At 28.0% G+C, this 13,627-nt stretch overlaps 1 protein-coding gene across 4 annotated transcripts in view; it reads right to left on the reverse strand.

Moving 5' to 3' along the window:
- Positions 1 to 7,181: 7,181 nt before the first annotated feature.
- The window catches only part of LOC136081937 (polyubiquitin-B-like), a 74,164-nt gene continuing 67,718 nt past the window's right edge, over positions 7,182 to 13,627 (reverse strand). For 3 of the 4 annotated variants that reach the window (XM_065800377.1, XM_065800375.1, XM_065800376.1), the window contains 2 exons: positions 10,922 to 11,715; positions 7,182 to 7,798 (listed from right to left, as the gene is read on the reverse strand). In XM_065800377.1, the coding sequence (XP_065656449.1) occupies positions 7,748 to 7,798; positions 10,922 to 11,715 (845 nt within the window). In that variant the 3' untranslated portion in view covers positions 7,182 to 7,747. The remainder of the gene's footprint in view (positions 7,799 to 10,921; positions 11,716 to 13,627) is intronic. The other variant, XM_065800378.1, reaches the window with a different exon arrangement.

The following is a 13,627-nucleotide window of genomic DNA, read 5'->3' on the forward strand; positions in this document are numbered from 1 at the left end:
TTAAAACTTTTACTATATTTTATTTTTATTCAAAAAGCCAATTAAAACCACTGCTTTTTTAGGACTTTAAATTAGGTAATTTTAATAAAAATCACTTTGAGCATGCTCATATTACGCAAAAATGGCATCTTAAATAAAGTCAAAACTAGATAGTTTTAGGAATTGTTTTTTAAACAAAAATGAATTGGATTTTCAGCTTACATTTTTTTCTTTATGAAAAAATGAATTTCATTATTTTAGCACTAAAAGTTCGCGCCACAGATTTATTCATGCGTGATGATATTATTTTAACAACGCAAAAAATTTAACTGCGTTTTAATTAGATGATACCGCTAATTACTCCGTATAGAGTTACGCTAATTGTACCGAATTCTGTAATCACCATATAAAGTCAATTCAAAAATGCATAGCAACTTTAACTTTACTGCTTACATCTAAGAAACCTTTAAGTATGCTCATATTATCAAGGTGCTCATATTACCCTAATCTACCCTACTTATTTTTTTTCGCGTAATACTGTTTACTTTTTTTTAGCTGTATGATGAAATTTTTTGAAATATACAACTGTATCAGGAATAATTAAACTTGAAATATACAAATGTATCAGTTCTCAATGAATGAACAGTCTTCCGTTTGATAAAGCAACGCATTATTACAAACTTAATGGTTCAATTAGTCAAAGATTAGTAAACAAAAATTATCATATAGCAGCTCTTATATATATTTAAATGTAAATTCTTTAACTAAATCTGTGTTGATTAATAAAGAAAGTAAACTTAAAAACGAAACTGCAAATTTGCTTTCATCCATCATTTTTTTCGTAGGGTGAAAAATACCTGTTACAAACCATATCATAATCATGATTGATGAAAGGGTACGCACCGCCTTATCCAATGCAACTGACTCTAGTCAGTAATGTTTTAATATACACAGCCAATCAGAAATGAATGAAATTGAAAATGTTGTTAAAAAAAGCATTCCATTCATGCTCTCCAGTAAGGTTTTTTAAGCTTGCACACTTGGATAAGATGCGTTGAATGCTAATTAGATATTGCATATAAAAAAAATTAAATTTTGGCAGGTAAGATATTTTGAAGCCAAGAATTTAGTTATGAGAAAGAGAGTTTAATTCAGAAAAGGTTCTTGGAAAAAGCTTCTTTGATTGATTATAGATCAATTAAGAGCAGGTGGCAGTGGGAACGCTAAGGAGAGCTTTTTTAAATGAAGACGTATTTAGTGAAATACAGGAATTGATATAGTGCTAATTGAAAGATTATGTGTTGTAAGATTATTGTTGAATTTCCAGTGGTTTTGAACTAGATTTTAATATTTCAGTATTAATGTTTTAAAATGACCAGCTATTTTGTTAAATGTTACTCCTGGTACAACATGCCTCAAAGTCTGCATAAAATATTAAAACATCAATACATTTAGTGGAAAAAATGATTTTTTTTATTGGTCTTATGTCAGAGGAAACTCAAGAGGCTTGTAACAATGATTTTAAGGGTTATCGCCAAGACCATGCATGAAAATAAGTCAATCAAAATGCAATAAAGATATAAAAAATTGAATATTGTGCACTTCTGATCCATTTCTTTCTCATCCGTTTAAGGAAAACAGCAATAAAAAATAAATATTTTTTATTGAGTTTTAAAACTTTTATGTTGTCCTGATATATCAATAAGTTATGAGTTTTGTTTGTTTTGTTTTATTCTATGTTGTATACGTTTTTTGCATTTAGGGCTGTTTGGAAACAAGTAATAAATTCATCTGTAACAAAACTGATAGTTTAATTAATATAAACTTTAATTAAATATATTGCTACGCTTAATTAGTTTTGCTATGCAAAATCAATAAACCATAGTTCATAAACCACATAATTTCGCTCTGCAAAATAAAGTAACCATAGTAACCAAATTTAAAAAAATCACTTTTGTAAGAAGCAAAGATCTTATATATAATACAGATTAGGGTGTAGTGAAAAAACTTTTTTTTGAAATTGAAAGTTTAAATATTATTTTCAGATGCTTATAGACATTTTAAGATACTATAAATTTTTTTTTTCCATAACTTCAAAATAAATTACTAAAATGGGGTAAAAGGGGGAAGTTATTAACAATAAATAGTCATAACTATTAAACAAAACATATTTTTGTTAAAATTCAAAAACTGCTTTTACATTTTTATCCATTTCAAAATAATAATTGGAAAAAAAAAATTTTAAATTAGTTTATTAGAGATTTTTTAAAGAATCAGGGGCGGTGGCGGGAAAGGAGGGGGATTGAGTTTTAAGACCAAACCTAGATAGCTATGTTTTTTGTTTACTATCCTTATTTGTCACATTTATAGCGGGAATAAAATATCAAAAATTTTGGCTTGACCCTTTCAAAAAATAAGAAAGCTATACGAAGATTAGACCAGCAAATCGAGACTTTTATGGATTATAGACCCCGTTTAATATTATTTAAAGTATAAATTCGTGAAGATTGAATTAGTTAAGAAATATACATACTCATTTTCAAAATATAAAAATTATATCATCATCTGTTTTAGGTTATTTTTGGTATTGTTTTTAGGTAAGAGTTTACGGTGATGGCAACCTGCTCAAATAAAACCATCTCTTAAATCATCTACATAGACAGCAGCACAAGCTTTTGTTGTTTGTTTAACAACCCACTCAACACTTTGTGTGTGGCATGGTATGGAGACAACAATCATAGGATTTACCTTAAAATCAACTGTTGTCTCAGTTGTAAAGCTAAATGTTTGAATTGGCTCATATGCATTATGAGTCCAAGAACATAACTCAGTGAGATTTTTTCTATCTATGTTTAAATACGAAGAATGAGTCATTTCTCGGACAGATTTTTCTCCTTTGTTGAAACCTCTTCTGATCTGTATAATACGATCCACTGCAAAAACCCTATCTTCCACTATAGAACTGCAAAGCAAAGCGGCTAAAACAGCTTCACTGTGAGAAAACTAGGCTGCTGATATGACATATCTTTTAACAAGATCCCTGGTAACCTGGTTTTGCATTTTTACTTAAGGTGTCTAAAACATGTCTTGGACCCTAATAATAAGACCAACTCACCACATTGGATAGTAAACAAAAACAATATACTCAACTAAACGACTTAAAGTAAATAAGTTTTGCCCAAACTTCGTTTACTTTAAGTTATCAAACCACATTGGATAGTAAACAAAAACAATATACTCAACTAAACGACTTAAAGTAAATAAGTTTTGCCCAGACAGTCCATGAACTAATACCCAAACTTGCATCAGTCTATTTGCAGTGGTCAACCATTTGCTGTGATTGACAGGACCACACTCCATCTTTATAAGATCTATAGGTATGTTACCTGAACGTATAGCGAAAATCATTTTATACCCATAGAGCTGATCAGTGGAAAGATCGTCGATCATATCTTGAGTAATTCAATTGGTTTTTTACCAATGGTTATTGCCTGATTAATCGTTAATAGTTAATGGAAATGCCTGAACTACTGGAAGTAATGAAGCACAACTAAATAGTTTACCCACGTCTCCGCTGAACCAATTACTAGAAGTTGTTTTACCATCCAGTTCCTTAATAAGATGCCTAAGCCGAAGGTTATTTGTATGCAGCATACATATAATCCATGTTAACTTTTTATTTAAAAGATCCTCTATTCTTTTTATAGCCCCACCTAATCTTCCAGTGTTAGTAGCTGTAGAGTCTCCTCCAATATACTGTAAGTTTATATCAAATTTTTTACACCAATCTGCTATAGGTTTGACTATCATTAACGCAGAGTTTTTGCCTACTCCAGGCTTGAGAGGAGAGAAATGGAATACATATTTTCCACCTGATTCACTAGTGACACTGTAGACGTTCATTTTTATTGTTTTAGAATATTATTTTAATGTTGTTTTATCTTGATTATTAAAAAGAGTTACATTGTTTCTACCGTCAAAAAATAATGCTTTAATTTCTTCTGACTGATACAGCTGTAAATCTACCGTCGGGAGCTTTTCCATAACTTTTTTTTTCCCTATGAATTTTGTGATGGTCAATAACCAGTTTATTATCTTTTTCATTAACAATCCCAAGATCTATAAGAACTGCAGAAGAAATAGCAGCAGCTTCTTTATTACTTGCTCCATATCTTAAAACTGCTTGAGCAAGAAGAGGAAGGTGATTTGTATTGATGACAGATTGCTTTATTCCGTCGCCATTTTTGGTGTCCATAAACTAGTTAGAAGATTCATTTGCTTCTAAAACACATCTACCTACATTTCTTCATTAAAATACTCGCTATTACTTAAGTCTACTTTCTTCACTTCTAATTTTTTAAACATTAAAGTTTTTTCTTTTCTTTTGCATTGCTTAGCTAGACGAGTATGTTCTTTTTTATCTCTACAATGTATTTGGTACACACTTTTCATTCTCTTTTCATTCCAATTTTCAATCTCTGGGCTCTGATAAACTTCAGCTCTATTTCAGGAATTTTTAAACTTAATAGACAATTACAGATTGAAAGAATAGCACAATGAGAACATTTTGGGTCAGAACAAGTTGGATCTTCCTTGCATTTAATATCATGTTTGCAACAAAGAATATCAAATAACGCGTCAATTTCGTTATGTAACTTATCCTTTTGAGTATTTATCACTCTTTCCCAAACAGTTTAAGTTATTCTTTTTCTCTCTTTTTCAATTTGTTGAACTATAGAATGATTAGGTTGAATTTGAATATTAGTATTCACTTTTTTATACTGTGCAACAATCTAAATAAAAAATATATATATTTAGAATAGCTATAATAATGAAGGAGTACAAAAAAAATATATTATATAAAACTTTTCTTAAAGTAATAGACTTAGCTAACTTTAGAAGATGATATTTTGGCAGCTTCGTGAATAATTTTTTTGACAAATACTGAAGATTGGTCTTTAAGGACTCCATTTCTAACAACAGTAATTGTAAAACATTTGTGAGGGTTGGTAATTCAGAGGGTAACAAATCAGCACCAATACCAATGAATTCTTTAACTTTTATGCTGCCTGGGATAGAATTACTGCGTGTCCTTTTTTTTTACTCATAACATGTAATAATCTATAAAAACTATATATATATATATATATATATATATATATATATATATATATATATATATATATATATATATATATATATATATATATATATATATATATATATATATATATATATATATACGTATATGATTTATTTATTAAATTTAATTATTTTTATCCCTAAACTTATTTGTAATTTTACTTAAAATAACTATTTAACCTTTGCACATCGGAATCTTAAAAAAGATAATTTTAAAGGTAAACAACGGATAATTTATAAAAAATAACTTTAGAGATCATTAAAAGTAGAGATAAATGTTTTTGTAATTTTATGAAAATATTTATTGTTTTTATAATGGAAATATTTATTGTAAAATATTGTTTTAAAAGTATAATATTTTACAATTAATTAATTTAGTAGTTAAAAAATAAGCGTTATTAATATAATTTACCTAAATCTGTATTTTGTTTTTTATGCAATGTTTTCGTTTATTTATCTTCCGACCAAAAATAGTAACTTTATTTAATTTAATCATTATAAAATATTTAAACCTTCATTTTGGTAATTTATTTTGAAGATATGAAAAAAAAAATTTATAAAATATCTTAAAATGTTTATGGACATCTGAAAGTAATATTTAAACTTTCAATTTTGAAAAAAAGTTTTGTCACTACACCCTAATACACATGTCAAATATAGTGTACGTAGCACAAATGAAAAATCTCTAACTACCAGAAACAGATTGTTGCTATGCAAAACTAGGTATCCATTGCAACTAAATATAAAAGTTATCACTTTTATAAGAAGCGCAGACCTCATTTTGGTACTCTAGCTAAATTTGGTAAATACATTACTAATATTAAAGTAGTAATTAATTTTGTCTCAAAGATTAAATATTCTGGCCCAATGTGGCACGGTAATAATGATGCATACAATGAATTAAGTGCTTTAATCAAGGCCTTATAAGCTTCAGATTCAACAAAACGAAGAGATGTTCCAGCTCGGATAAAGAAGTTTGCTAACTTCATATCGATTTCATATTTTGATTATTCAGGATTTTTTACATTAGTATGTTTCAGCTGAGATTAAAATGTCGTTTTTGAAGTTGATTGATGATTCGGCTTTTTGTTTTGAAAACAAACGTTTCTCATCTTCACTAGCGTTTGGAAATGATGCTCGTTTATGTGCTGTGATGCAATCTATTGCCCGTTGAATTATTTTTTGGCAGGCAATGCAAGTTCCAGTTCTCTATACTGTATCGAAATTTTGCAAATATTTACTTATTTTAAAGTTTTCCATTGTCTTGCTGTTTGAGGAAAAACGTTTAATTTGCCTATAAATTTTTCACTTCTTCATTGTTTTATTTATTTCTTTGTTTAAAACACTTTTATAATTAATAAGTTAAAGTTATTATTTATAAAAGTGTTTTAATTAAAAAGATTTTATAGTGGAATTGAAATTTATTAACTTTTATTTCTACTCTCAAAACTAATGATTTTTTTTGTTTCAAAAGCACAATAATTAAAAATTTCATGAAAACTAGAATTATGATTCGTTTTTTGTCTGTCCGTCTAATCGAAACAATTTAACGGATTTTTATGATTTGAAGTTGAAAAAAAGCTATGCGGATAACTATGCGAATGCATGCGCATAATTTATCGGCGTATATCTGCTCATACAACTTTTTCGAAACCTAATATTTAATAAATCCTGTATAACTCTTGTAAACTAAGATATAAAAAGGTTTAAAGTTATATAAATATTTTATTTCCAACATACAAGGAAGTCTTTAATACTCTATTTTCAATTTAAAGTTCTTAAACAATGTTCAACTATCAAGTTATAGTTGGGTAAGATCATTTTTGTTGAAATAATTGTTAGCAAACATATCCAGGCAATAATACAACAAACATTTGTAGCTTAATACATAAGATTAATTATATCGTGTCTTATCGAAGCTATTTTAAACACCAAATAATAGGCTTTATATTAGCACACAAAATAAATTACAAATAATAGCCTAAATCATATTACAAATGCGATGTTAATTGCACATTCTTAGGAAGGTTATTACACATTCTTACAAAAATAGTTACCCATTTTTGCGAAGTTAAATAAACATTCTTACGAAGTTAAATTCACATTCATACACTAAAAGTTAAGTGCAAATTATTACATTATTTACTAAAAGATAAGTACAAGTTGTTACATTACTACGAAAAGTTAAGTACATGTTGTTACAAAGTTAAATACACAATCGTACGAAGTAAAATACACATTCTTACGAAGTTAAGTACACACTCTTACGAAGTTAAATACATATTCATATTCTAAAAGTTAAATACACAAATACAAATATTTTTCAGCTACTAATCAAAGTTCAAGAAAAGAAATTGCCACTTTAACTCTTTAATGGCAAGAAAACGTTTTTCGTTGGTGAGGCCTTCATTGTTTTGTTCTTTCGTCTTCACATTGCGTTTTGCATTATCAAAACAAATTTCTTAAGTGATGGTTTTTCAGTCAGTCAGAGTTTTCATATATACTTGCATACATTTTTTTTCATATATGCATTGCATTTTCATATATACATTGCAACGTATTTTGTTAAAATTGGTTGTAAAGATGAATAGTGGATTATTTTTGAACCTTTTTGTTCTCTGATGTTCTATCTTCTAATCCTTTCCAGCGATAAAAAGTTGTTAATGGAACTGATTACCTAAACACATTTCAATTTGTTAACTATAAATGCAAACCACCCAAACATTTTTGTATTGGACTTGCGGTAGACCTGTACCCAGTGGGCACAGGACGTAAAAAAGACGTCTTTTAAATGTCTTTTGAATGTTTTGGACGTCTTTTAAACAATCAAAAGACGTCTTATTTAGGTCCTGTGCCCACTGGGTATAGACGTTTTGATCAGTCCAATTTAATTTTGCTTATTAATTACTAAGTGCACAATTAGTGGCATCAACAAAAAGTAGCAAGTCAACAACTTTTCAGTATGTGATAAAACGGCTAGTCAGCAGCTAGTAATCGGCTAGCCTCTGCCATTATTGGTCCATTAAGATAGCGGATCCCCATAAAAATCAAAACAATATCGAAAATTTTTTTAGTCAATTTTAATGATGAACTTTACAGAGATTAGTTGTGTAAAAACAGTTTGTTGTAAACTAATTTAGTTTCTTAAATAATCATAATTTAGTGCACCATAGTTTTTCAGACTTCCCTAGCAACCACCATAGCAACGAATTTGTTCATTGGTTTTTTAGCTTTATAGTCAAGTTTTTAGAAAAAACTAAGCTCTAAAAATATCCTGTTAGCCTAATATTTTATCAGTGCTCAAATAAAATTTAATTTAAGTGTCATAGCTCAAAGTTTACTAATAACACCACATCTTTTGGCTTATTAGTATCATGTTAGCTTGTTTGCTTAAAAGCTATTTTCATTTGAAGTTTGTTTGCATCTTTTAAATAAAAAATAACTTGTTGCACAACTAGAAAATGTAAATGTAAATTTAAAAACAGTTATTACACATCAAAAAAAGAAAAGAAAAAAACTGCAGCCTCATTACCGATTGCAAGTTTTTCAAGTGCTAGGAAGTTTTTTTGATAATGAATAGAAGACAAAAAAGACTTTCACAGCAGGTATCAACAAATAAGTTTCTTCTGTTGATACCTTATACCAACTAAAGTTAGTAAATGTTATGAAAGTAAGGTTTGTTGACAAAAAATAGGAAGAAGAGGCATCTTATTTTGCTTGTGATTTTTAGAATAATAACAATCATTATAAGCGTTTTTCTAGCGTTTTATTTTTCAAATACATTGCAACACATAAAACACGTTTTCTCAACTTCTAATAAAGATTTTGATTTGAAATTTTCAGGAAATGTTCCTTGTTGTGTTGTCTGGGGTTTGAACAACAATGAAAGTTCAACTTTTATTTTAAGTATATTTTTTTATCTTTTTGGGTACTTCATTTTACTACTTTTTGAAAAAAATTGAGTAACTTAAAAAATAGTTATGCATTTTTCACATACGTGGTAGAAACCCCAGTTAATAGTACTTTAAATGTACACTGAAAATTCGGAGTTTCTAGCATTTGTAAAACTTTTACAATCATGTTCGAAACTTTGTTAAAATGGCAGCTTAAATGTGTAACTAGTCCTTAATTACTTTTTTTGTTAATTTTATAAATAAAAAAAAGAAACTTAATTAATTTAAAATTAAATTTAATTGTAGTAAATGTTCCATAACAAAAAATTAAACAACTCTATTTTAAGGGAATCTGCTACCTTAATTAACCAATGAGCAAAACTACTATGGATTGCACAAATTCCCTAAATAGGTCCACTGAAATACTGCATTAGAGCATTTGCTGGGTATACTGGAGTCTTGTTAGAATATTGAAGTGATATCTTAACAATATATTTTTTTTCAGCAATTAAGTATTTTTTTATATTAGAGCGTCTTTTCACAGTTCCGATTTTTTGTGAATTCATTGTTAAAAATAGTTATACGCAAAAATAAAAAATAAAATTCTAAAAAATGTACTCAAGTGTTTCCATTGTACCAAGTGTATCATTAGTATTTTATTTAATCTCTGTTAAAAGTAATGAAAGCAAAATGTACTAATGACTATCAAAGTATTTTGAAGATTATTATTAAATGGAAACAAAAACTTTGTCTGAAGTAAAAATGTGGAGTAAGATATGTTTAAAAATCATCTACTCTAGACAAATATATATGTGTGTATGTATATATATATATATATATATATATATATATATATATATATATATATATATATATATATATATATATATATATATATATATATATATATACATATGTAGATATATTAAATATTGATTAAACTCATACCTGTGGTAAAATAATATTGTTCAGGTCTGTAAACAATATTATTGTTTTAGCACACGAAGATAAAGATACCATTCAGCAAAAATAAAGCCTAAAATCAGTTTCGAATAGTAGAATATATTAAAAAACTGAATATAGATGGAAAAGTTTAATCCAGCAAGTTTAAACTTTAAAGCAATTGAAACACTTTAAAATTAGGTTAATTATCTGAACATAAGCTAAACATAAAGTTTCATAGTAAAAACAATTATTTTATGAAGTTCTAAAATAAAATCTTTTATAATTGCTTTTTTAAGTTTTCTGAGACGAATATATGATAACTTCAACTTTGTAAGTAGAAACTTTGCTGGGAAAACTTAAAAGGTTTTCAGTTTTATAGCAGCTCAGTCAACAAAAATCCATAAACTTCTTTTTTTTTTCCTAATTTCTATTAGTAATCATGGTTCACCTAGCAGCCGTCATGAATTGTAAATATGACCAGAGCTCATTTCAAAAACAAAAAAGATCTCTTTAAATCAACAAGAGCAAAAATAAAAAATCAATAGCTCTAATAGTTCTAATAGTTCTAATAGTTCATAGCTCTGATGATCCTTAAAAAAAAATCTACAATTCAAATGTCCACATTCAAATGATAAAATCAAAAAATCTTTTAATCATTTTTTAAAACAAAAGCACCTAACAACAAATCTAATTAAAAACCTGATAAAGAAAATAAGAAAGGTGAAAAAAAACATTCACACAAAAATACCTTAAACCAAATTTAATAATACATAACACAATTTAAAATGATTTCACAACAAAAAGTGCAAATAAATTTATTGACTAGTTCATACCAGAACTGTGAAAAGATAAATATCTAACTAGTAGATGCGTCAATCAGAGTTTTTAACTTAAGTCAAGGGCAACTTAAAGATTATTAGTGCAACTAATGCCTAAAAGTTAGTAAAACTGTATATCCATACCCTATTGGATTCTATTGATATCTTATTCGATTGAAAAAGTAAAGTAGATTCGCTATCAATATTGTAGCTACTGAGAGTTCTTCCATCTTTTAACTGCTCACCAGCAAAAATTAAACAATGTTGATCTGGTGGGATACCTTCTTTGTCTTGAATTTTAGCTTTTACGTTTTCAATTGTATCATCAAGTTCAACTTCTAACGTGATGGTTTTACCAGCGAGGATTTGCACATATATTAGCATAGCTCCTCTTAACTGAAGAACAAGATAAAGGGTAGATTCTTTTTGAACATTGTAGTCGTTGAGAATTCTTCCATCGTCTAACTGCTCACCAGCAAAAAATAAACTCTGTTGATCTGGTGGGATACCTTCTTTGTCTTGAACTTTAGCTTTTACGTTTGCAATTGTATCTCCAAGTTCAACTTCTAACGTGATGGTTTTACCAGCGAGGATTTGCACATATATTAGCATAGTTCCTCCTAACCGAAGAACAAGATGAAGGGTAGATTCTTTTTGAACACTGTAGTCGTTGAGAGTTCTTCCATCTTTTAACTGCTCACCAGCAAAAGCTAAACACTGTTGATATGGTGGGATACCTTCTTTGTCTTGAATTTTAGCTTTTACGTTTTTAATTGTATCTCCAAGTTCAACTTCTAACGTGATGGTTTTACCAGCGAGGATTTGCACATATATTTGCATTCTTGCTCCTAATTGAATGGCAGGACTTTGGGTTAAAATGTTGCGTACATTCGTCAACTGGCTGCCTGAAAATATTGAAATCTGATTGGATGGTGTAACTAAACGAATATTATGTCTTTAAATAGAAACATATATTAAAAACTTTTTAAAGTATTTATTGGAAATCATCTTTTAGGATTTAACATTATTTTTTAAATTATGTTTCCCAATTATTTGTGTACATGATTACCACTCAAATTTTTCAGGTTTTTTCCTGAGTATTAGGTTAGAATAGGGCATATAGGGACACTTAAGAAAGAAATGCTAGTTGCGGATAAACTAATCACAGTTAATTCTGTTTTTTTTTAAGTTCCTAAAATTCATCAATATAAGTAAATGAAAAAACAAAAGAATTTAAAAATAAGTTATAACAATCAAAGTAATGAAACTCTAGACTATCGGTGGGGCAAAACGGGACAGTTAAAAAGCAGCAATTATTCGTCAATTGTAAAGCTTTAAAAACGATGAAAAATGAAGGCTATCTATCGTCTTAATATGTTCAGACATTAGGCTCTCAAAAAAGTAACGAATCTATAGAAACTACACGCCCTACACCCATATATCACAAAAAGCAAGTAACAGCTAGAATAAAAAATAATTTTTGGTGTTTTATTATAAAATACCTCCGCTCTACTCTAACCTATATATTTTTAAATTGGTAGCTACTACTAAATTTGAAATTAAACAAAAAATTTTGTGGATCACATAAATCACACAATAAATATGCTGAAACTATTTGTAAACATTTTTGATGAGCTGACCAATTAGCAATATGCCAATGTAGAGCAAACGTAAATATGCCACATGTATCAGCAGCTTTTCTAGTTCTAAGTTCCTTTTTACTCACAGTTAAACTGCATTTCATCCCAATTTGGATTGTTGGTCTTTCTTATATAATTTCTTACCATCTTTGTTTACATAAAACACTATTAATAATCGAAGTTAAGTTATAAAAATAAGAATTTCTTTGAATTTAATACTAATATTGCTTTTCGAAACAAGGAAAATGATATTTTAGATTAAAAATAAAATCATCAAACTGTAAACAGCATCACGAAATGATTGTAATATAGTCAATTATATAAATAATTTGTTGTCCTTATATGCCTCACAAAAGTCATTTGACTGAAATTATTAATATTCAAAAAGTTCTATTCCAAATACTTCTTTCAATCCAGATTCTTAAAGAGGATAAAAAATACTGTCTAAAAAATATAAACTTTTTATAAATAAAGCAAATTAGCAATAGTTCAAGATAAATCTTTTGTCGTTATATCGCTTAAGAAAATATGCAAATTTTGTTTTTCGCAATCTTTCAGATGCATTTTGGTACTTTAATGCATTTTGGTATTTGTAAAATTAAATTTTTTTTACAATAATAAACCACAGTAATTTAAAAGGTTTTATCAAAAAAAAATTTGAAAAAAAAAGGAATTAGCTGAGATATAAAGCTTCAGGCATAACTGTCTTTTTATGCCCCACTGTCCCGATAGGTCCCGCTCTACCCTACCTGTTTGCAGTTGTGAGTATAAAAAAGTAAATACCATTTTGTACAATGAAATTAACTAATTTTATTTTTACATTAAGTGTATTTATATAAAATAATATTATTGTTCAGGGCATGGATATATTTGCCGCCAAAGATGAAGAAGCTAAAAATGAAGTGGAGAAAAATAAAAATAACATTGAAAGTTTAACACATTTGATTACCAAGATACATTTGATAATTAAAATATTTTCGTTTCAAAGGTAACAGCTACAAGCTTTTAATCCTACACTTTTTTTAGAAAATTTTATTAGCGCACCACTACATTTCTTTTAGAACATAGAAAAAGCTCAAGCAAAGCAGAAAAAATATTATGACGAGAGAGTTGGGAGAAGTACAAAAGTAAATGAAGAAGGTATCATTATAGGTAATAAAGTTTTACATCTGGATAAACGAGGTAAAAGAAGTAAAGGAGCTGCTTTTAA

Source organism: Hydra vulgaris, chromosome 06 (assembly GCF_038396675.1).
Source record: "Hydra vulgaris chromosome 06, alternate assembly HydraT2T_AEP".
NCBI classification, from domain to species: Eukaryota; Metazoa; Cnidaria; class Hydrozoa; order Anthoathecata; family Hydridae; genus Hydra; species Hydra vulgaris.